The 25,905-nt window shown below is 36.9% G+C and overlaps 1 protein-coding gene across 4 annotated transcripts in view; it reads left to right on the top strand.

The window, feature by feature from the left end:
• Positions 1-322: 322 nt before the first annotated feature.
• The window catches only part of LOC144215511 (autism susceptibility gene 2 protein homolog), a 201,059-nt gene continuing 175,476 nt past the window's right edge, over positions 323-25,905 (top strand). For all 4 annotated transcript variants that reach the window (XM_077744492.1, XM_077744493.1, XM_077744490.1 and 1 more), the window contains exon 1: positions 323-1,455. In XM_077744492.1, the coding sequence (XP_077600618.1) occupies positions 1,174-1,455 (282 nt within the window). In that variant the 5' untranslated portion in view covers positions 323-1,173. The remainder of the gene's footprint in view (positions 1,456-25,905) is intronic.

The following is a 25,905-nucleotide window of genomic DNA, read 5'->3' as shown; positions in this document are numbered from 1 at the left end:
AGAGCTTGTCAAAACCTGATAGGGCGTTGTTGTGCTTACAGTATTTTGTGTGTGTATGTGTACAGAACAGGAGGAAATACTAAATACTTAATACACAAGACATGCCATCACTCCTGACTAAAATACTCCAATATTTACCCAGAGGGAACTCTTCTATACATTGATTTTATTGTCCTTGTTTTACAAGGAAATGTCCGAAATCCATCTGTCTATTTCGGATTAAAGGATGCTATGAGAAGGGGGGATAAAAAAAAAAAGAAGAAGCGATTTTAATCACTCCTGTCGCTTTAAGGACTCTTATCAAACGCTTATTATGCGAATAGAGAGCACCGCGAGCCACTGAGCAACCAAGAGACGGACTGGAGTAGATTTGTGAGGGGGGGAAGCTAACATGATCGAAGCCGGAACGGACCGCATCTGCGCCCAATGGAGTTTGATTACACGCTGGACCGCTGTTTGACACACGAGTGCTCCGGATCGTTTGTGGAAGGAAAAGAAAAAACTGCGCACAAGTAGCCCTGGAGAGGAATCATGCATTAAAAGTCAGCACAACCAGGATTTATTAAAGGACTAGTGGATACTCGCTACTCGACTAAAGAGTATCCTGAGCTGATTTTGACATCGGATCATGGATCGGAGAGGTGGGGAAACAACAACAGCGGTCAGCGACATGATTTCTCTACCCAGTTTGCGCCCCGCGGCGAGCTACAGCGTCCGCGCTGTTTGTCCGTATTCTAAGGCGAACAAAAGTTACTAAATGCGTGGATTGGGAACTATTGTGCAGATTTTGCACCTGCTTTAGCGGATTTCTCGTCGACACGGTGCAGAGAGTCGTGACGGAAAACGTGTGTGTATGTGTGTGTTTTTTTTTTTTTTTTTTTGCCTCCCCCTTTTCCCACCGTGCGTGGATACTTGCACGTTTTGCACGCCATAATGGAGATTGGTGAGGTTTTTTACTCAAGGTCATTGACTGTTTCGGGCTAAGGTTTGCACGCACGGTGCAGCAAAGCAAAGCAAAGCAAAGCCCCCCGATTGCCCACCACCTTGTCTTGTTTGTGACAGACAAGCGTCTCCCGTGGAGTTGTGTTTGCATTGGGTTTGACACTCCACCCCTCTGACACCCCCTTTTTTTTTTACCCCACCTCTTCTGACCCCACCCCCCCCTCTAATAACATGGATGGGAAATTGAAGAAGGGTCGTCGAGGCCGGATGAAACGAGAAAGAGGGGTACGGAGGTTGAGGGAACCACATCTCAGCCCCGAACCTGAGTCCCCCTTCTCGGATAGGGAGGATGGACATAGTCCTAGGAGGGATGCTAAAAGGGGTCCACACTCAGCTGGGGTAGCCAGAGCCCCTCGCATCCCTCGGAGGAAGAGACGGGAGTCCAGCTCGCAGGAAGAGGATATCATTGATGGATTTGCTATCGCTAGTTTCATCAGTCTGGACTGTCTGGAGGTAAGCAGGAAATGCATCATTATCTTCTGTCTGTTGATGTGTGCACTCACCAAAAAAGTGTATTATTGCACTCTTGGGGATGGAATGCTTTTCTAAGTTGACTAGAGATGGCCAAAGTTTTTGTAGTGGTGGATATATGCAGGGATTGGAAGTAAAGGCAGGTTTACTAACTGGACTAAGGGTGTCAGACTCGGGTTGGTTGGCGGGCCGTTTTAATGTCAACTTGATTTCATGTGGGTTGGACCATTTTAGATATTATATTTAGTTTTTTTATATGTATAAATGGACTGAAATAAAATCCCTGAATATTCAGTTTTTGGTAGATCCAAAACAATGTTTATTTTAGCTTTTCATATATTTTTAGATTTTACAAAGTAATTTTTGGACTAAAAAACAGAAAAAAATTGATTAAAAAATGACAATTATTGATTTAAAATTGGGAAAATCAGGAAATTTAATATACATCTATACTCTTTATTTGAATTTGACCCTAAAACAGAAAGTCGGCACTCATGATTTACTTTCCCGGACCACACAAAATGATGCGGCGGGCCAGATTTGGCCCCCGAGCCGCAACTTTGACACATGTGAACTTGACAAAAACATTATGAACTTGACTGATATAATTTAGAAAGGAAATAGAAAGCTGATAGTGGAATTTGGGGTTAAATAATAGAAAAAAATGTGGTACATTTGTGATTTTTGAAGTCAAGATGTAACATTTTAAAGTAAAGTTGAGTACGATATGCGTGTTTAAACTCCAAAAATTGGATGCTGTGTCCCTTATGAGAAATATTTGGTTCGCATCAAAGTTCCGCTTCAAGAATTCCAATGAGAAAAGTTCCTGCTGTCTTTTTTTTTTTATTCTATTCCATTTTATTTTGCTCTGGACCAAACAAAGTTAGCTATAGACTTTCCTGCTGTGAATAAGTCCTACGTGAATTCAAAGCAGTTTCTCACATGAGGCAACACGTACACTAACGTGTCTTGAATTCGGACTCCAAATCTACTTTTTCCTCACTTATAAACTTTGCTTAATCCTTTTTTTTTTTAGTTTCGCTACTCCTTATATTGCCTGCTAATACCGTATTTTCACAACTATAAGGCGCACCACATTTTAAGGCGCACTGTCAAAGACTGACACTTTAATTTTTTTCCCATATATAAAGCACACTGAATTACAAGGCGCTCTGTCTATTTTGGAGAAAATTTAAGACTTTTAAGTGCGCCTTATAGTGCTGAAAATACGGTATATACCACAAATTGACATTACAACCATCCGTTTATATACAGTAGTTTACAGTATGAGGTATAATATTTGTTTAGCTACCAAGACACTATTGAATTTACAAGTTGAGTACCTTTTTGAATGAGTTGTTTCCTACTGGCTGGAAAACAAGCTGGTGCTTTCACATCTCTAATAACTTGTGTGGAATTGTATTCACATTTTCCCCGAGTTGTAAGTGCTAGGTTGACATTTCGCTTGGTGATGGACACCCTTTTTTTGCTACAGGTATCCATTACATGCTGATAGACGTGTTGGTGATAAGTGTTCATGACATTACTTTGCTAAGGAAAGCTAATGTTGGCACAATGTTTTTTTTTTTTAGGAATAAAAGTCATTCTCATGTGGCATTTTCTTATTATCTCATTACGCGGTAAATGAAAAATAAATCTTTACTCCCAGTGGGACATCCGTTTGACTGACGCCGCAGATCTTTAACTGTTTTCAGTTTCCATGGCATTAAGTGCTGCCTCATTTTAACTATGAAAAAAAAAAAAAAAAAAAAACCTTCTGGGTCTTTAATAAAGACAGCTAGAAAGTCCTCGGAGGTCTATATTTCAAAAATGATGACCTAATTTAAAAGCCCACTGATGATACCACAAGGCACCTCATTTCAGCAATTGCCACGCAGCAAGACTCAAAACAAGGAATTAATCAGTCATGTCTTTTTACTCCCACTCAGTGCTTATGTGATATGGTTACATGTACTTTTGCGGAGGAAATAATACCAGCTGAGGGGCATCAGGACTTAAAAACGGAATAGTAGAAGGACTTTATGGTCAACCCAAACAAATGTATTTAGGTCATGGGCATACAGTTGTGGTCAAAAGTTGACTTACACTCTTGAGTTTCCAGTTATTTCTACAACTCTGACTTTTCTCTGATAGAGTGATCGGAACAGATACTTTGTCACAAAAAAAAAAAAACATTAATGAAGTTTGGTGCTTTTATAATTTTTTATGGTTTAACAGAAAAAGTGATCAAATATGCTGGGTCAAAAAAAACATACAGCAACACGAATTAGCAATTTTGGTGACTTAGAAAGTTGTCAGTAAAATGAGCTTCATAGCATGATCTCTTAACTTCTTGTGAATGATTATGAGTGACTACAGATGGTGAGTTCTCTGAGGCCATTTAAATAGGGCTCATTGGATGCAAACATCCATCATCGCTACAATGGGAAAGTCAAAGGAGCTGACTTAGAAAGTTTTGTCAGTGAAATGAACTTCATAGCATGGCCTCTTAACTTTTTGTGATTGATTATGAGTGACTACAGGTGGAGAGTTCTCTGAGGCCATTCAAATAGGGCTCATTGGATGCAAACACCCACCATCGCTACAATGGGAAAGTCAAAGGAGCTCAGCGTCGATCTGAAACAGCGAATTCTTGACTTGAGCAAGCCAGGAAAGTCACTTGGAGCCTTTTTAAAGCAGCACAGTGCGAACAATTGTTTGTAAGTATAAAGTGCATGGCACTGTTTTGTCACTGCCACGATCAGGAAGAAAATGCAAGCTATCACCTGCTGCTGAGAGAAAAATGGTCAGACTTAATGAATGTTTTTTTGTGACAAAGCAGTATCTGTTCCAATCACTCAAAATCAGAGTTGTAGAAATAACTGGAAACTCAAGAGAGCCCATTACATTATGTTCTTCACAAGTGTATGTAAACCTTTGACCACAACTGTACCTCCATTATTCTAGCATATGATTTGAAGTGGATTAAAGAGGTTAAGATCTCGGCAAAAGAAAAGGTGCTTGAACTCAAAACGCCAACAACTCTTGAAGCGTTTCTTGGCATCCCACGAGGACACAGGCTGCCCTAGATCAAATATATTATACCTCATTAAATCTGAGTGTAAGATCACCATTAAGCAAGATGATCTTACTATTTAGTGTCATAGATGTCAGTGCTACGATTACGTGGTGACATGTTTATGAAGGAAAAGCAAGAAGGAAGATTCCCTCGTGTGCCGTGATCTCGTATCTGTGATTATCTCTGCCCTCGTGAGCTTCACAGCTGTGGTCTACTTTGAGGACGTCGCAAACGGCTAAGTGCTTTTCACTGGCTTTTCTTCTGCCTGTATGCAGGTGTCTGTCCACACTACGCTAAGTGACTGACTTGTTGAGTGCTACGATGATTATATTTACATCCGCTATTCTAGTGGGGTATGAGGTGAAGGATTATATTTGGATACATTATTTATACATACTGTGTATATATAACAAACTACATATATTAATTGTTAGCTATGCTCTTGGAACTGCTGAATAAGAATAGAAATGAATCTGTGCACTCTAATGTATACATAACCCACTTTCGATTTAAATGTGAAGTAAATGAAGCATAATATGCTTAATGCCCAATAAGCTACTTGTTGGTAATTATGCAGATTCTAATGCAAATGGTTCCACTTTATTAAAGGCTATAGGGCATGGTGTCAAAGTGGTGGCTTCGGGGCGAAATCTGGTCCGCCGCATCAGTTTGTGTGGCCCGGGAAGGTAAATGATGAGTGCCGACTTTCTGTTTTAGGATCAAATTAAAATGAAGAGTTTAGATGTGTATTAAATTTCCTGATTTTCTCTCCTTTTGAATCAATAATTGTAATTTTTTAATCCATTTTTGGGGAGGTTTTAGTTCAAAAATCACTTTGTGAAATCTAAAAATATATTTAAAAAAAAGCTAAAATAAACATTGTTTTAGATCAATAAAATACGGAATATATTCAGGGCTTTTAATCCAGTTGTTTTAATCCATTTATACAAAAAATAAATCTAAATATTATATCTAAAATTGTCCGGCCCACATGAAATGGAGTTGACATTAACGTGGCTCGCGAACCAACCCGAGTTTGACACCCTTGGTAAATTCTGTGTGGAATTCTGTTTACCCTTGATTACCCCTGAAATATCACTATAATAATTCATTCATGATTAAATGTTTGACTCTCTTATCTTGATCTGTTCAATAAATATCTCTATTATGCACCATATTAAATTCTCATGTACAGTGGATAAATACATAAAACAAGTATCAATCATAGTAAGCTTAATACTTAATATACCAGCTGTAGAGGAAAATAAACTCTTTGGTACGTGCTGTCAAACATTTTGTTCCTCCAAATGTTAAAAATACATGATTTTTACCTGAGTGTTGTGTTCTAAAACAATTACTGAGTGGCTTCGCTGTGGGTATTGAATATGCGAGTAGATAAATTGACACAATTATCTTGCTGTCACAGCCATTAATAAGATGTTTGATTTGCTCTGTTTGCTCTCTGAGTGACTTTGGCTTCACAAATCCCTTCTTGTTAATCCGAAATCCTTCTTTTCATCTGCTTTTAACATGAATTCACAGATTTGCTGGCTTGTTTTGTTCTGCACAATAAGTTGTTCAAATCACTATAATGAGGATTTAGTTTGATTTAATTTAATCATAGTATTAATGTCAAAGGGGCCAATATGCTGACATTTTATGAAGTGCCATGTTTTTTTGTAGAAACTCTAGACTTTTATAGATCTTTCTGTTGTTTGAATTCAGACTAGGATATCTAAGTGGGATTTTTTTTCTTCGTTGTAAGGTCCTGTTTTACACAGATCATCATCTGTTCTTGCGCCGTGCTGCTGTATAGAGTATCATGGGGAAATTAAGTCCTTTGCCCGCGGGGATCCTGACAGTAATGGTTAGAGAAGCTGTGAATTGCTGTTTCATTTTCTCAACCCATATTTTCCCATCTGCTACGAAGATTTAAGACAGCTGCATTCCAGTCACAATTGTTTGTCTTTGAATGTAGTCAAGTGGTAAACAAAGAGTCAGAAAAGAAGAAACGGTTCACTCACAATAAAAAAAAAGTGGTCATATATTTAACCGCAGTTTAAGAGTTTTTTTCCCGTATTGTGGAAAAAGGCAAAAAAAATAATCATTTTAAAGTGCTTTTTGAACAGTGCCTGCACAATAAAACTAGTTATTACCGTATTTTGTAGTTTAATATACTCGGGTATATTAAATGATTTTTGCTTTTTTTTGAGCCCACTGTTTGTGTGCCATTTAATATACCCCTGCTGTTCAATATACCCAGGTATATTAAAAAGTTTTTTTTTGGCAAGATTTGTATGGTGTTCATTGGGGCATAATTATAGATAAAGTTCACTAATATTCCAACTCAGACTTTATTCAGCAGTAAATAGTCTGCAAAAAGCTAAAATAAACATTGTTTTAGATCTATAAAAAACTGAATATTCAAAGCTTTTGATCCGGTTCTTTTAATCATGCATAAAAAATATCTAAATATTATGAAATCAAGTTGACGTTAAAGAGTCTGACACCCTTGGCTTAGTAGATCGTACCTTCCCGTTTGTGTGCCATTTAATAAACCCCTTCTGTTTAATATACCCGGGTATATTAAATGGCAAAATACGGTAATTTCAATGGTGTGTGACTAAAGCTATTTGAAATGTATTCATGAACTGATTTCTGTCTATTACTTAAATTTAGAATGATAGTGGCCAATGTTTAGGATGAGATGGAACTATTTTTAGTAGTCCTACTCGTCTATTTTTAACAAGGATTCTAAGACTTGAAAGTAATACTTTGTTTTCAGGCAGCCCACCTGCTAAGGAATTTGTGAAGAGTACAAACTTGACAATGTCGCTGACACGTATTATGTAGCGCATAAAATTATATGGGCAGCTTGTTGCGAGTGTATACTGTATATTTATACCCATTTCCTGCTTGTCATCGTCTGCTGCCTTACATCTTCCTGTCGCTATGTTTTCATTGTGGTGAATGGCAGGATGTAATTACTCTGTGATTAAGATGCTGTTTCCGAGCCGAGCTTTGCAGGCAGGCTGAGGGTTGCCTTGTGATTCACTGTTAATTTGTCCTCATTTTTTTTTTGTACGTAATAGCTCTGCTGCAATTTCATGTCTTATTAAGGATTTTTGACAAATAGGTTTCATCGGCTCACTTATAGAATAGATTAATGGCATATGGCTTTCATAATGAAATCACTTTTTGTCAGTTATGTGCTGTAATTTCCATGTCTTTGATATTTATTTCTCAAACTGAAAGCTTATCAGGCAAATTCGGTGGATGATTTGCAGTGAAAAAAATAATGTGTCTTTTAGTGAAAAGGCTACTCGCCATGCTATTCATAAAGTAATGTCTGTTTTCCTATTCAGTGAAGGCTTTTATCGACATAGCAGAAAGATGGGACTTGCAATAACCTTCACCCTCACTTGAATTTCTTTTCAACACATAGTGTAATTGCAGCGTCAGTGACTTTTTACAGCCTTGCTGTTTTGATCATTATAAAGACCAGCCGATTGATTTGCGAGCTGTGAGATACTTGAAAACTATTTTTTTTACATGAGGAATTACATTGAGAAAGTGTTAGGTGTACTCTGGTTTTAGGTAGAATGAAATATGTTTTTAAGTGTTTTTTTTAAATGCCGCATTATAGAAAGTAGTATTTTCTTGTGTAATTTGGTAGATTAACAAAAATATTAGAAGATGTAAATGAGCCTTTAGTACATCTACTGTAGTTTTAACCTTATTATTGGATTGGATTGGATTGGATAAGTTTATTCATCCCGTATTTGGGAAATTTCGTTGTCACAGTAGCAACAGGGTAAGGATGCAGAAATAGGAAAGGCATTTTTACACATAAATAGATAGGTAATAAGTAAATTAATAAATAAATACATTGATGAGAACTGGTTCTCAATAGGGATGTCCTGATAGTGACTTTTTGACTTCTGATACAATCCGATTTTTCCAGGAAAAATAAGGCAAAATATAAGCAACTAGTAAATGATAAATTGCTTTGTATTGAAATAAACAAAACAACATTTTTATTTTAGTTTTAAACGTTATTTCACAATGATTTCTCCACTGTCATTCATGTATATTCGTATTAAAGCCGATTGGATCTGAAAGCTGCAAACCAATTGCATCTACATCTTGATCCAATCAAATCACAGTCATTTTTTCCCTCTTTAAACTGATTCTTATCTGCTGTCTTTCCATCCAATCATTTGTATCCAATATTGCATGTCACATTTAGGCCATCCCTGACTGGGAACTCAACCCAAACAATGTTGCCTGCAGTAAGGTCAAACAAATGTATCACTACCCTGGCAGTGGTATTGTGATTAGTGTATATTGAAAGAGATTTCTGTCATTCTCAGTGTGTTTGCCAGCTTAGCCAAGTAAGAACTGTTGCTTCTGGGTTTTGTGTGACCGTTTTGGCAGCTGTATTACATGCTGTAGCCAAGATAATAGAACAGAGGAGGTAGTTAGGCAATGTGGATTTTCATCCATTTGCCTTTGCACTCTTGTTGCATTTAACGTCTTGATGACATTTGCTTGACAACTGAAGGAGAGACTGAGACATTATATTTTCTTGCTGAATTGAAAAATAAGTTGTGAAACTGCTCGACACATCAAATCTAAATGGGTTTTTACTTTTTATATATACATACCTGGTGATTTTGACTCCTTGGACTTGGTCTTTTAAATGGCTGACTCCCTTTGTGGCTATTTTTATATTGCGATGTTTATTTAAAATAAAAATGTGTAGAAAGCGATATATATTTTTGAAAAGCTTGCATTTTTGGGACAATGGGACAATGTTTTATAGTTACATTACCATTGCATACCTTCTACTAGTACCGTATATGTCAGATGTAGAAGAAAACCATATATAAGTCGCACTTTACACTCATCTGATGAGCTTCATGTCATACAAATCTAACTTTGCTCTTTTATGTTGTGTCAACAATATGAAACTAAAGCAACAATGACCAAATGTAGTGTCAATTTACCTTTAGGCAAAGGCATCTCCTAACCTTGGCTCAGGTTTTTTTAACCATGGAGAATTCCATAACTATCAGGTCAGGTCCAATTTTAAACAATTCAATCAAGATTGGTTTGATTTTATATTTGAATTGGAGATGAACACCTTTGGAACATTTCAATTTGTAAAATAGCAGCAAGTATAAAGATTCACTGCAGATGGAATGCACAAGTCTAGTCAATGAATAATCCTATCAGGTCTATGAAATATGCGCACACTGGTCTCAGTCCTTGCCTAATTTCCCTACGTTTAATTTTAGAATGTAGCCATGGCAATCCACTTCTTCCTTGACATCTCCATCACTACGTGCGGAATAAAATTGTACTCTATATGTGGCACATCAAAAGGTCGAGATCTGATAACAACACAAAGGCTATTTCCCTTGTAGCAATTTGGTGACTGACTACAGTCATTTGTTCATAGTGTGCGGTAGGCTTTCTATTCCCGCTCTACGACACTAACGCTTACTAGATTCTGTTTCCTGATGCCATATGTACGAAAAATTCCATTCCAACATTACCTGCCTAGAAAAATTAACCTTCATGACACATTCTTCTACTAAATTTACCAGTCTGCAGTAGTTTTTTGTTATCCTAAAAAACAAATTGCCAGGTACTACCCACCTACTTACTGACATGTAGTACAGTGTTCCCTTGGTTATCGCGGTTAATGGGGACCGGGACGCCCCGCAATAGCTGCGTTTCCGCGAAGTAGGCGTGCCCCTTCAAAAATGCTTTAAGAAACGTGTAACACGTGCACAAAAGCAGCACCAAGCAAAAACATCATAGTAGTCCGGATGGAGGATCTTCTGCAGTTTTTTATACGTAAGAAACATCGTTATTGGGAGTTGTGAACATTGTTTTTTTGGGCCTGTAAACAGCCATGACGTCATCAATCCGATTCCTTAACTGTCACCATGTTTTTGACCATTTCTTTGGCCTTTTTTTAATGCAATTACTAATTCTTATTGAATATTTTGTTTCCACCTCTTGTAAAATGATGTAATTTATAATTTTAATTTAATATCTTTAAATTTTTTTCCTGAAAAAAATCTGCGAAGCTCTGAGTCCGCAATAGCTAAAGCGCAAAGTAGCGAGGGAACACTGTAGTTCTAATTATTCTAATAGTTCAAACCCAAGCTTTGGGCCCTTTTCCAATATATTTCTTTTTTTAACGGCCATGAACTCTTGCGCTCTTTAACAGTAGCCTATTCACTTTATGACTCATGTAATTATCTGTCAAAAGCAGTGTTGCATCCCTACGCTCAACAGAAGGAATATGTACTCGAAATATAATGGGCTATATATCGTGATGTGACATATGTAAGATAGGCTCTGCATTAAAATCTGCAAAGGCATGACAAGTGCTGTCACCCACAGTTAAATCTAGCATATACAATCCTGCATTCTTTGGGAATGTCAATCCTTTTACTCACTGCATTGCTTATCCTCTCTTGCCAGCAATGACTGTTTTTAATCTGCTGCTGGTTGCTCATGCATATATCAAAGAGTAAACTGCATCTGCTTCCCTCCCGCAAACAGGCCACAGCTTATTTCAGAGCGGCCACTTTGTCAGTATGTCTGAAATGAGGGCACACACCCCAGCGGCAGTAGGATTTAAACCCGAGCTGTGGAACCAGATCCAAATTACACAGAAACACACACACGCACATAGCGCTAGGCCAGTTGCTGAGTCAATAAAGAAAACAGACAGTGAATGACAGAACATAAACAGAACTGTGTGCCAAGCTACTGTTTGCCTTGTGGATTCCAAGGCCTGTAAACTCATCATCTGCATGATCGGCATGTATTTTAAACGCCATACTCTTTATAGACCTGTTTTGCTAGCTCTCAGTGTTGTCATTGACTAAAGATAGAATGTACTACTAAATCTATTACCTCATTTCCATTCTTGGATGGCTTATATTGTTGCATTTTAATTTCGGGTTTACTTTGCAAGAGGTCACGACTAAGAAATAAACACCAGTGTTTGCAGTCTTAGTCTTTCCGATCCGTTTAATTTATTCTACATTATTATATGGATCTGTCCATTGTAAAGGCTTGCCAAGTCTGGGCTAAGAGCCAAACCTAGATTCCATACACACATTCTAAATGGAGGACATTCCCGGGATGTCTGACTCTCCTTAAATATTACAGCTACTTTTTTATTGGAGACACAGAATGGCAGCATAGTGTGAGACTTGACAAATATTGATTATTGTCTGAAACATCCATTACAAGAACATCAGCTCAGCAAGTAGGGGAATTAACTGCAGAGCTGACAGTGTTTCTTACTGTTTGTAGTAGGGGAAATACATTTTTATATTGACATTTGTTGCTTTTGCTCTTTGAACAGTTCTGATAAAGCTGCTATGTGGTTACATTTACTGTATTATCTTTCAATGGGCCACCCTTGTTTCTAGATTAGAGGACTGATTACAAGGCGTGTCGGATTTTATCACATGAGTTGGTCATAAAACATAAAACATTGGTATGTCCATAGTCTGCAGGCAGGGCTATACAGAACGATAGAAGAAAACTTACTTTTTTTATTAACTTTCAGTAAAATGAACAGATTTCCAAAGAAATTTAAGACAACCTAGACAATGGTTGCAGAGTTTGCTGCACTGGTCTCACTGGTGATGGTTGAATTACTTGTTTGTTTTCTTTTTCAGTACATGTTTTGTCTTTCTTGCCCTGCCCTATTTTATTTTTTTAATTTTTTTTTTTACTGTGGCCACTTACTAGTTGTCAAATAAAGGACAACCTTTGGATAATGGTAACTTATTGGTAAATATTGTTCTCTTCTGTTGCCTAGCAGAGCAACAGGCGGGAGGGAAAGGCAATGTAAATTTCATTAAATATTAGAGCCTTCCAATAAGTATGCATTCCAAATGACATTTGAACTTTGAGCTCCATTTCTCCAACAATCAATGAAATTCTCCTAAAGAATTTTTTTCTGGTGTTACAGCTTCTATGTACTTACGAGTTAAATGCTATATAGTATGACTCAAATACAGTATCTTTAGTACCATATTTTCCTGACTATATTTTCTTATTGTTGCCGTTTATAGTCCGGAAAATACGATACTTACTCTAAATACTAGTAGATTGCTTACTGTTGCAGTTTATAGTCCGGAAAATACGATACTTACTCTAAATACTAGATAGAAACTGGAATATTATTTCTGTTTGAGTTGATCAAAGAGTACACAAGGTGGTATCGTATCTTCCTACTTGATTGCTTCCTGGCAACAGAAGAAACCTTCCTTGTTCAATACACAAATCCTTCTAGTATTTTCTTTTAGCTGCTTTAGGTGTTGATAAAACAATTCCCCTCCTAGATAATCATGTTTCCCCTCTTTGAGTGCCAAGACACCCTGGGGAAGAAGGTTTCTTTCCCTTCCCCCCCTACTGCTGAGTTGTGTGTCTGCTCGGGGGGGAGCAAGTATTGTGAACGGTGTTCCTTGCTGTTGCAATTTGCACAATAATGCAGTGGTGTAAAACTGCTGCACTCGCTGGCAGGCTACACAGGTTCAGTGACCATGATGTACACTGAATGTTTGTTTGGGTGTTATTTGTGCAATATCCAGAGTAGGTCAAGCATATTAGCCTGCACATCTATTTCAACTCTGTTGAAATGTGGGATAAACACGTTGATACGTCATTAAACACAATGCCTATGAGTATCAGGTGCTCGGACGTTTGGTCGCCGGTCTTTTGGTCCCTTTTGGTCGCCGGTCAAATGGTGACAGAGAGTTGGTTTATTGTTGAAACCAGCTCTCAAAATTATAATCATGAGACAGAGTTTAATATCTAAGAGAGACAGTTTAATATCTAAGTACTGCTTAATATCGGAGTACTGTTTAATATCTAAGTACATTTGACAGGCGACCAAACGACCGGTGACCAAACGCCCGGCGACCAAACGTCCGGCGACCAAACGCCCGGCGACCAAACGTCCGGCGACCAAACGTCCGGCGACCAAACGCCCAGCGACCAAACGCCCGGCGACCAAATGTCCGGCGACCAAACGTCCGGTCACGGAGTATGATAAACACCAAAAAAAATTGTGATTTATATAACATATGGCAAAAGATTTGGCCATTGATTAGGATTTGAGTCTTAAGTGCATCTATGTTTCTTTCCATTATTATGTAACAGAAAAGATTTAAGTAAAACAAGTAGTGAAGTCTTCAGTTTCCTTTCTTGTGTTGAGTGATGAAATAAAATGTTTTATGACTGTCAGAACAAGCATTTTAGTGATTGGCAGTCATTGTATAGCCTTTGGCATTGTCTTTATTGGCTCGAGAGCCTGTAAATGTAGCCTGCGGTCAAAGGGCTTCCTTACGAAGCCTCTGCAAAAGCGTGCAGGATTGTTATGACATGGTAAAGTTTATAGGTGTCAATTAAGATTGACTGCTCGATTCGCACAGGTTGTTTTCGGAGATTGCCTGGAAACGAAACTACTAAATACACATGTAAAAAACAAATATTGGCATTTACATTTAAACCAATATATAGACAATTTTGAATGGCCTTGTTTGTGTTTAGTTAGTAAACCGAAAGAACATGAGTTCACAACCTACCTAATTAAAGTGACACCGTTTTCAGTCAGTCAGGCCACTGACTGACTCATTTGACTTAAAGTCGGATTTAAGGCATAATTGACAGCAGTTAAATGTCAAAGGTGGTATTGTATGTGTTTAGAGTCTGCTGGTGAAACAGCAGGAATTGTTTGCAGCATCCGGAGAGCACAATGTTTGTTCTGTTTGGAAGTAACACAATTGGTAGCTTGTTAGAATTGACAAAAGTGATTCAGGAGTGCAGTTGCTCGCCCCCACTCGCTCCAAGATTTTTTAATCAAATACTTGAATTGTTTTGCTACAGACATGCATATCTAAATATGAAAATATGAAAACAACGTTTGGTTTCAAATAGCTCAATTAGAATTTGACAGACAATCTTCATCGCAGTGGTCACAATAAAAAAACATGGAAAATAAACAAAAAATCTTACGGGATTCAGTTTCCTTTCATTTTTTTAATAAAAATAACAATTTGAAAGGATACGGAATTATGATATTGTGAATTAGAGGCTTCAAAATGAAAATAAATGACAAGAATGTAAACTAGACGGACAATTGTAGTGAGAACACAATTTTAAGACTTATAGAAGTTCAAGTTCTGTCTAAATACTTGGCAAGAATACAGTAAGCTTCATTTCATCCACAATCATGCTTACCCACTGTAGATAGAATAAGGAATAATCACAAAGATTTGATGACATTGGACATAATACTCATGAAAATGTATTGAGAGTATTTATTCTGATGTGGCTTTCATTTTCATCCTTGCTTGTGTAGGTGGAATGGTGATGGCAGTATAAGTTATGTAAATAATGCAGAGGTGGGTAGAGTTGCAGAACATTGTGATGTCACTAAAGAATAATAATACTCAAATAAAACTAAGAAATGATGACTTGAAACGTATGTATTCAGTTAAAACATGTTCTGAATATATAATGAGTTACCTATCATTAATCAGGGGCATAATAAGTCTGAATTATCTAGTTTAGAGCTATGAATACAATTTTAAATGCCCTAAACCATTAGGAAAATGCCTTTAAATCAACAGAAGCTGACAAAAGAACAAGAAGCATCCTGGAACATCCCTTGAATCAATAGAAAATCATTCAAAATTGACTCTAAGGGACCTATCTTATCCTATTTTGAACAAATCTGTTTCCTGTGGCACTTGTAATTGTCATATTTAACATGGTGATTTCCTTTTAGTGAGTCACTATGGAAGTAAGCCTGCATGTGCAGACTATCCTGCGGTTGAAATACTGGTTTTTCTACAGCTTGTGTTGTGGTAGGTCTGAGAGGCAGCCTGTCAAAGTTAATCAGCCTACAACCGTTGGCTAAAAGCAGACATCCTGACTGCATTGCAGTTCTTTCTCATGCACACATGCACACGCAAACACACATGCAAAAAGAACACACGCATACAGGGAAAAATATGCAGATGCTTATATATTGCATGCACAAAGTCAGGGAAAAAATGGCTGTGTGAACAGATTAGTGCTATTTCACTGCCGGCTAGTCATTAGTTGATGGTTGGTTGATTACTGAAACTCCAAAGTTACAACAAATCACTATCGTCCTTCAAGCTAGAAACTGAATTTTCTGGAAGGATTGTATGCATTTGTCCTCATAGGATGAACTGATTATTTCCCCTTATTTCGTCTAAGTTAGCTGTTTTTCTCCAGGAAATTTTACACAGTGAAAAACATGTTATTTTATATATATTTTTTTAGATAAGTGTGCATGACTAATATTCTAAGCCTTTCAGTAAATATTATTCAATTTGTCAGGATTGACAGCACATAAATTGAATAGCAACTGCAATCAGTCATTTAGAATTTAGAAGGAAAATAATATATGAGTACATTTTATAAATCATCAATCAGAGTGAACAATGTGCTTAGAAGCGAGTGAGTTTAACTCGAGGCTGAGCCTGCGTGTCTATCTGAATGTAGTGTGCACACTTCATCAGGTTTTTTCTGTGCTTTGGCAAGGAGGTAATAAAAAAAATATAAAAGAAATAAAACATCCCCTAGTGTCCTTTCAAAACATCTTATTGTGTTGCTGTTAGTCAGTCTCTAATTAGAATCAATGTCAGGGAACACTGGCATTAACGGAGATTACTCAACTGTCAAGATAGGTGAGCAAGTCTATAACATGCAAATACGCTAACACATTATGAGAACGAAAATTAATTGGGCGTATCATTAATATTATTAATTAGAGGGTCCATTACCAAACCTATGGCAATTTATGAGTAATAGTCCTTATTTTGCTTGCTTGTCAGAACTTGTTTGTCAAATAATTAAGCTGTCATGCACATAAACAAGAATTTGTTGTCTTTTATAAATTAAAATTCATCTGCTTTGTAAGACCTTTAGGAATATATTATTCTAATATAAGGAGCAGTCAATCAATTGTCATTTGGAATGAATTCAAGCTCTAATTGATTTTATATACTGTTGATTAAAATCTCACAGAATTAATTTAGAGCATTTGTCAGCCATTTTTTCAACACTAACTGAAATGTTCCCTTATCTATTAAACATAATTACAAAATATTGTCAAACACTTTACTAACAATAAATCTCTGGTATTACGATGTCTCATTGTGATGCACAGCGAACTAAAAAAAATAAATAAACGTCCATTAGACTAAATGCATTTTTAATGATCTTGTGGTGAAACTGGGGCATCATTGTAGCAGTAGTGAGGATAATGTTGTAGACAAGAACAAGACAAGTATTTATTTAACAAACCATGAAGGGAAATTGCACACATCGACGGGTCGACTGCATCATTTCCCTCCTCCAAGCATTTAAATGCCAGAGGGAGATCCAGGACAATTCAGTAAAAAAATAAAATAAAACAAAAGAGACAGGTAGTAGCAGCGTAATAAACTGGTCTTCTATTGCTTTATGCTGTTACTATGATTGCCGTCTCAGATATATGAAAGACGAAGCGGAGTGCTGATAGTGCAGAACAGCTTGCAGTAAATCCTTATTATCCCTGAAGGGATATTTGTTTTACAGCAACCAGTCTTCACGCTCAGTTGGAAAGAAAAAGTAACGTTTGCAAAGTCGCATCAAGTGTACGCGTCGGATATTTGCTATTGCTGAAGATATCTTCACTAGTCACATTAAATGCATTTATGTAATTGGTTAAATTGTTCATGCTAAATTGTACATGTTCTTTGCTTTTTTAAAAAAAGGCTTTTCACTTCATTTACCTCTTAAGATTCCATTTTTGCACAATAACTTTTCAGATTGCATAATCATGCAAAGTATTCTAACATGCTTTGTAAGTTTTATGATTATGGTGTATTTATTTTTTATCCGGCGGGTGCTTATAGAAAAATGAAAGTCCGGAAGTGCCAAATTAAAAACTCTCCTCCACTTACATTTTTTTTAAACATGGGGATTTTAATCCTATATAAAAGATATACCGTATTTTCCCGACTATACGGCGCACCACATTTAAAGGCGCAGTCTCAGTAACAGGTGCTATTTCTGTATTTGACACACAAGTCGAACTGTACTCATTTTAAGTGCCCCTAATGTGGTAGGTTTAACTCTATCTTATGTTGACAGCCATATTAAGTGATATTTTCAGAATTTGCTAAACGCCAATAAAAACAGGACCAAGGTCGGCCTCTGTGCCTAAGTTTGTACGCGCCTGTTAGATAAAAAGATGAACTACAATGCTGATTGGTTAAGTGCCTCATCATTCATAATGTGTTTCTTACATATGCATTATTTGCAGACATTTATAGTATTCACACAAGTTTTTCTATTACACACTGGTACAGTCCCATCATGCCTTGCTTTAGGGTGTTCACCTTAACATTTGGTGGTACATAAGGTGTTCAGAATGCCCAATAATGCTGCGAATTGAGTCATCATTCATATCAGACGCATATTAAGGTTCACCTTCTCCTTTGAACACGTTATATCGTACATGTGCTCAAATGCTCTTGCTCATGGTCCCCCATCTTGCATTCCAATCCTTGAATGTCCTTGTCAATGTCAGATTCACCCAGTGCGATGGAGAAATGAGACAAGGTCAACAGTTTATCTCCACTCTTTATCATTAACGGGACTTTCAAGCTACCAGAATTATAGTTTGAGGAGAGAAATTGCTATGATAGCACATTTGCCTGATGTTTTTTTCTTAGCTTGACTAATTGCTCTGTGTTTTGCAGTTATTTTATTTATTTTCTATCACACCTTGTTTCAACTGAGAAAGAAATGTTTTTGTCGGCGAGCTAGATCATCTCATTACCGCATTTGTTTTGGTTTGGAAAGGTGTTAGTGTGCATGTGTGGAGTAGTTGAGTAGGAAATTTCATAGCTGGAGGATTACACATAAATAAAGAGTGATGCTCTTAAATTGTTTTGCGGGTTTAAAGACAGAAGTTGTTGCAAGTCTTGTGGTGTGCACCAGTGGGTAGACAATAGGGGGATTTGGGGGTCCCAGCAACACCATTTTAGTTCTCTCTTGATGCCATCTTATTCTTGAAAATTGGTCACGCTAAGAATGTTATTTTTTTTTACCTCAAATTGACCCATTTTAAATCGATGTTTCAAAGGTGATAAAAGCACAAACTAAACTTTTTTTCAGTACAATCTTAGTATAAATGATTGGCAAGTTTTGTATAAAATTGCATGTATTTAGACTAAATTGGATTAGATAACTTTATTTCACTGTCACAGTAGCAAGAGGTGAGAATACAGACACAGAAAAAAACATTTGATAGGGAGAGACAACTTCTTGCAGGTGTAAAAATTAAATCACAGTTTAATACGAGTGTTATATCATTTCATAAAATGTATACAAAACAGCTCCAAATTTCAGAGCTTTATATCCAATGTTTCTTAACAATAATAACCTTTTATATTATTTTTTAAATTGTTTTTTTGTTCTATATTGTACATCTTGTGTGTGTATACATAGAGAGTCATGTTTGATTTGACAGGAAAGCACAACCTGCTTTGCATGATATATACACTCATAAATGTAACATTACAACACACATTGGCTGCACATGAGTAAATATGCATGACCGGTGAGTAGAACACAAGGACCCTTTCACAAAAATGAATAAATGAACACATGCTAATGTAGCTTATACGAACACTCATTCTATTCGGATACAGAAGCAACACTTCTACATGTCTACTCATTTTCCCTTTTTCTGTACTCGCAGAAAAAAATGATTGAGGAGCAGGTTTAAATCATACTCCTGACCCAAAGTGAGTCTGACAGGCTGTCATTCAACATTGCCTCAAAGCAATTTAAAGAGGGGAAATGTTTATACGCTGTGCTGTTTATCACCATCGATATGTTTTCCTCAAGTAATTGCTTTTGTCTTGGCGGAAAATTATCGGGATTTTTAACAATTTACTGTTGAGTGGATAAAGATCAAACCGTAATTGTGAACATAATCATGATAATGTCCTGTGTCTAATGAGTAATGGATTTTTTTGTGGCAAATGTGGATTGTTTTTTAATGATTTGTTTGGATATTTGTAGATGGCTACATGTTTTGTGTATTCAAAGGCATCAGATACATTTCATGTTTTGGGTTTGTTCAATGGAGACTTAAGAGGGTTGGTTTTTAGGCTTTTTGCGTCTGCCACACTTGAAGATGCTGCACTCATGTTGATATATTTTTCCTAGATTTATCTAAACTCACTAGCTTTTGAGGTGCTTTCAAATAGTTATCACCAACCGTGTCATGTATTCACAGCAGGTTTGGTTGTAACATGTCTTTCCATTTGTAGCTTGAACTCTGGAACTGCTCACTGAAAATTGCATTTTGAAAGAATCACTTCCACTTTGTTTTATCTGATGTCCATGACTAAGAAACACTGAGTTCTTCTAGATTAGCCATGGGCAAGCTACGGCCCGCGGGCCACATCCGGCCCCTCTATCTTTTTTAAAAAAGTATATTTTAATATTTCTTAATACATTCCTTTCTACTTTACTTTGTATTTTATACTTTTTACTTTAATGAGTGATGAGTATGTTAATACTTTAGTCCTTTTTTCTGTTTATGTTTCATATGTACTGTTAACGGATGCACTTTTTTATATGTATCGTATCTTATGCTGACCAGGCCCATCTGTCAAATTTTTAAAGTCAATGTGGACCCCGGGCTAAAAATTTGCCCACCCCTGGTTTAGATTGACAGTTGTTCAACTTACTTGCTTTTTTGCTTCAGTTATCCGTCCATTCATCCATCCTATACTCAATCGTGGTCAGTACAATGGGATGCCGGAGTTTATTCCTGTTGATTTAGGTTGAAATGTGGACTATGCCTTAAAATGGTCGCAAATTTGCCAGTTTCTGTTTGCTAGATTTCCCATTTGACTGGTAGATTCTTTACCTACTTCATTATTTTGACAGCTAACAAAATGTCTTTCTCAAATGTCGGGAGATATCTTTCCTGTGGATGTTAATACAAAGAGCACACGGAGATCTGACAATAGTTCTGTTTGTCAGTCCGATCTGCCGATTCTGTATCCGAACATTGTCCTTTTACAGTAATAACCATAAGTCACATTTGACTTGGCATTTAATGGTCTATTGAAAAAAAAATTCAAATATTTTTGTTTCAAATGGAATTCATCATTGCTGCTCTGTCGCTTGCCCTGCAGCTCAACATCTGCTGAGTGCAGGAAGCATTTGAAGGATAATTAAAAGGACCAGCTTCAAACTCATTTCCAGATTCCCATGACTAAGCTGCAGCACGCTGCTCGACAACAAGAACTGCAATTATTAGGAGAGCGCACAAATGCCAATTTTGAAAGTGAACAAGCTGATCATAATTTAGCTTGTTCAACACTGAAAGGGGGGACGATTAGTTGATTTCAATGGGACTTCACTTGTCAGGGAACCCTATGGTGACCATGTCAATGTGTATGACAGTTAAATATTATTCGGGAGGGTTTATATTTTAACAAAACAGATCAGTAGACATAGTATATTGTGAGATATATAGTATTATACATAGCTAAGAGATCGAGAATATAATAGATAGAGCCTGGACAGTACAAAGTTGCAATTGTACTATATTTCTGGACTAAAAGTCGCAGTTTTTTTTAGTTTCTCTGGGCCTGTGACTTGTACTTAAGTGCAACTTGTGTGTATTTTGTATCTTTCTGACCATTGACAGGGTGTTATGATGTTTTAGTCTATAGTTATCTGAAAAACTTATAACAGATACTTTTTTAATTTGTTGTCTTATATTTTACGATTGTTGCTTTAACATATGTTGATTCTTGGTTTTAGAGACAAAAAAAATGTTAAAAAGACCTCCCAAAATGTACCTTGTTTTTGAGTATATTGTTTTGCGACTTATACTCAGGTTAGAAAAATACAGTGCATTTTTTCCCCTCTAAGCATTTGTAGTAAAGGGAGGTATAGTATAAGACTTCACTTCCATGATTAAAATGTTGAACGGTCGACATCACTGCCTTTTAATTCCTGAAACCTGAAACCATTTATTGGAATTTCCTGTAGAAATTCATTGAATTGAGCTGGCTAGTCTACCTTTATCGGCTCTGGCATAACTGTAGACGTTTTACGAGTTCATTTATAGAACACAGTTGGTCTAATATTATCAGATTTCATTTGCCCTGCATTTCTAGTGTGTGAATAAAGTCTAGCCAGCCTGCAGCTCTCTCCAGCCTGCCTGCTTTGTAGGACACCAATCATGTGAATAGGACCCAGAATGGAGAGCCAGCTGTCCTTTTCCTGCCAAGTCATATGCATGTCACTGAACAGCAGCGGCACTGGAAAGAGAAAGCAATAATCAATTTTACAGACTTCCCCTCTCAAAGCATTGTTTTCTTTTCCAGGCCCTTACAATTTAGAATGAAGTGGCTCATAGCGTTTGCTGTTTTAATTGAAAACACTGCCTTTTATTCGCCATCTTGACTGGAATAAAAGTGGATGCTGGGATTTCTGTATCATTCCAGCTCATTTTAAAACGCATATATTTGGATTTATATTCTATTTATTGTTAAACAGCTGTGATTTAAAGAGTAAAGCTTGAATGTGAGACTGTTTTAAAGGTGATATTACCGCAGTAGAACGACAGCATATGGTTAACCAGTGGGGTAGCAGGATTGAATGAATGAGTTCTATAGCTGTGTAATGCTTGTCTACTTTCTAGGGAAATGCTTTCCCTGCTACATTCCAAAGAGAAGCAGCTGCTTATTTTATGTCTATGTGAGCCAAATAGGTTGTCATTCAGACTATTATTTTGAAATGTTCAGTCGATAGGATGTACTCTACTGAGGCGTGACTGGACGTTTGGTCGCCGGACGTTTGGTCGCCGGTCTTTTGGTCGCCGGTCTTTTGGTCGCCGGTCTTTTGGTCGCCGGTCTTTTGGTCGCCGGTCTTTTGGTCGCCGGTCTTTTGGTCGCCGGTCTTTTGGTCGCCGGTCTTTTGGTCGCCGGTCTTTTGGTCGCCGGTCTTTTGGTCGCCGGTCTTTTGGTCGCCGGTCTTTTGGTCGCCGGTCTTTTGGTCGCCGGTCTTTTGGTCGCCGGTCTTTTGGTCGCCGGTCTTTTGGTCGCCGGTCTTTTGGTCACCGGTTTTTTCGTCCCTTTTGGTCACCGGTCAAAAGTACTTAGATATTAAACAGTACTTAGATGTTAAACAGTACTTAGATATTAAACTCTCTCTCTTGGATATTAAACTCTCTCTCTTGGATATTAAACTCTCTCTTAGATATTAAACTCTCATGAATATAATTTTGAGTGCTGATTTCAACAGTAAACTCTGTCACCATTTGACCGGCGACCAAACGTCCAAGCACCTCCTGAGGTGATTTTTGAATCAGCCTAAATATAAGTATGGTCAATGGTAAATTGTGTATTAAAACTAATCCTATTTTACAAAGAAAAAAAATATCTTAACAAAAGCAGAAAATACATTTTATTTATTCTAAAGCTACAGTCACAATAGTCATAGAGGAATCATTTTTCAACACGGCTTTGACTTGTCTACCCGTGCCCATGATGTGTTCATCGACCCATGACCAATAGCTTTCATTTAATTACTTTGATCACAAATGCAGTCCCCGCTGTGTCAGCTGGATGACACAGTGTTCTACAGGATGGAGGTTAAAGTTCACATAGCTCACCATCTCATTAGCGCCATTTTCATTACCCTTAACTCTTGCAAAAAAAAAAAACATTTCTCAATGGAAAAACCACTCAGGAAAATGCCTGAATTTTGGAAAAAATTACAGCAAAAATGCTATGTTTTCCTCTCCATTGATTAAATAAACATCCTTTTTTCAATATGAAGAGTTAAAACACATTACGTCCTACTTCTGAAATGTGAAAAGAAATAACAAGAAGGCAGTCATTGAGACGGAGCCTGAAAAAATGAAGAGAAGAATTTTTAGAGCATCGCAGAGTGAGCCCGAGGATTTGGAAGACTCTTCTGTTTTTAAATTTGATTTTTTTTCTAGTGCAAGGACATACCGAGCAAAGAAAAGGAGACAGATAAAGATCCTGAGAGGGTGGAACAAGCTTGCGTAAGGCCGATATAACCAACAGACGGATACAGTGTGTGCATATATGTGTGTGTATTTGTTTCCACAAGCCATCATGTTTGAGATGAGGAAAAGATACAACCCAAACAATCCAGGCTTTATGCTTGAATGACTCTTTTTCACTTTGAACTAAACACAAAAAGTCAAAGAGGGTCTGTTAATTTGTTATGGACCCAGATAGCTCTCTCTAGAGTTGCCACTACCATGAAGATGTACGTTTAGTGAAGTAGAATGGGAATAGAATCAACCATTAGGGCCGGCAATATACCTCTGCTGTATTTAATATGATGGACTCTGATGAATAGTTTATTGTAATTGAGAGCTGGGAGAAGAGTAATTGTTTTTAAACAACATAGGCTTGTTTTAGCATAATGAATTGCGTTTATTTTCTCAAGATACCATTGTTATTGGCAGATTTAGTAATTTCAATGTTGATTTTGAATGGGATGTCTAGTGTATTCTGCCATTTATATCATATTTTTCATGACTATGAATTATAGAATAGAGACTATAGGTTTTTATTTCAATAGAAAATTGTGGTTTTTGGCAGTCTTTTGAATTTCTGTCGTAGAAATTTGAACAAAGATGCTGATGTCGTCTTAGAATATTTTCTTTCTAATTGCATTAAGCCAGTAGGACTGAAGAAGCAGCTTTCTACAGCACAGAAATGTCAACAACTGACATTTAAATAGGGTCATTGTTGTTACACGGTATCGGATTGGTATTGGCAGCAGTTGGACATTGATTTCAACCTGGTTTAAGTGCAGGAATTGACATTGTTGTGTGCAGTTTTGAACATAGGATAGTGTACATGACATGTTTGGACTTGTATTACATGACTCTGATTCATATTGATGTAAAAAAAATCATGTTTGGTTCAGTTTTTGTCATCCTAAGTGTCAGAATTGATAGATTACTGGCACCATCCAGCTGTCCAGGTACTAAAATCAGAGATGCTTTAATATGCTATGATCAATGTTTTAAGGACAGCTAATGGAAACATGAATGATGGTATCAGATTGGAAAGTGTAAAAAAACACACACACAAACAAACAAAAAACTAAACAAAAATCTAAACAAAAAACACACAAAAAAGCCAAGCAAAAAACACAAAAACAAACACAAAACACAAAAACAGACAAAAATACACAAAAAACAAACAAAAAACACAAAAAACAAAACAAAAAAAACACACAAAAAACTAAACAAAAAACCACACACAAAAACAAAACAAAAAAACCCAAAACAAAAAAACCCAAAACAAAAAAACCCAAAACAAAAAAACCTAACAAAACCAAAACACACACAAAAAAAATCTTTGTTAGTCTTTTAGTTCCAATTGGCAAATACAACATTTTAATGTGATGTACTGCTGTGAAGTAATAACATTGAAATGATATGTCAAAAATCGAGTTTCCGTGCCAGAGCAAGAGCCAATCAACTTGAGGCTTGACTTAATACTGGTTTGATGTGCTGTCAGAGATTGTTTCCTCACTGTATGCCATATCTTTTAAAACCACCACATTAAATTTCATCCATGACTGCCTACATCTTCAAGGCTTTCATCTCCTTTCGCAAAGATGCATTAGCTGAGCTCTTATGCGCTTCAGTGTGAATAGGATATGATTTCGCTTTGGCTTGTGGAAATCAAGGCCACGGATGTGGATTAGACGCTTGGGTTCAATTCAGTTAAAATAAAGCTATCACGTGAGAAAATGTCATCTCATGTTCTTAAGACGTAATTCAAGCCATCTTGAAAGATTTTTTTATAGGCCTATAAATGTAAGCATCCTCATGCGGTGTCAAGATAGTAAAAGCAAGACATTAGGAATTGTATATAGTGTAGTTAATGTCTTTTTTACTATTACTAAATATTGGATGTCAATAGAAAACATTGTCAATACAGACAACAGTACAACAACCACTACTACTACTACTACTACTACTACTACTACTACTACTACTACTAGTACAACAACCACTACTACTACTACTACTACTACTACTACTACTAGTACAACAACCACTACTACTACTACTACTACTACTAGTACAACAACCACTACTACTACTACTACTACTACTAGTACAACAACCACTACTACTACTACTACTACTACTACTACTACTAGTACAACAACCACTACTACTACTACTACTA

Source organism: Stigmatopora nigra, chromosome 22 (assembly GCF_051989575.1).
Source record: "Stigmatopora nigra isolate UIUO_SnigA chromosome 22, RoL_Snig_1.1, whole genome shotgun sequence".
Classification (NCBI taxonomy): Eukaryota; Metazoa; Chordata; class Actinopteri; order Syngnathiformes; family Syngnathidae; genus Stigmatopora; species Stigmatopora nigra.
The sequence above is the reverse complement of the archived record's forward strand: the minus strand, read 5'-3'. Positions and strand labels throughout refer to the sequence as shown.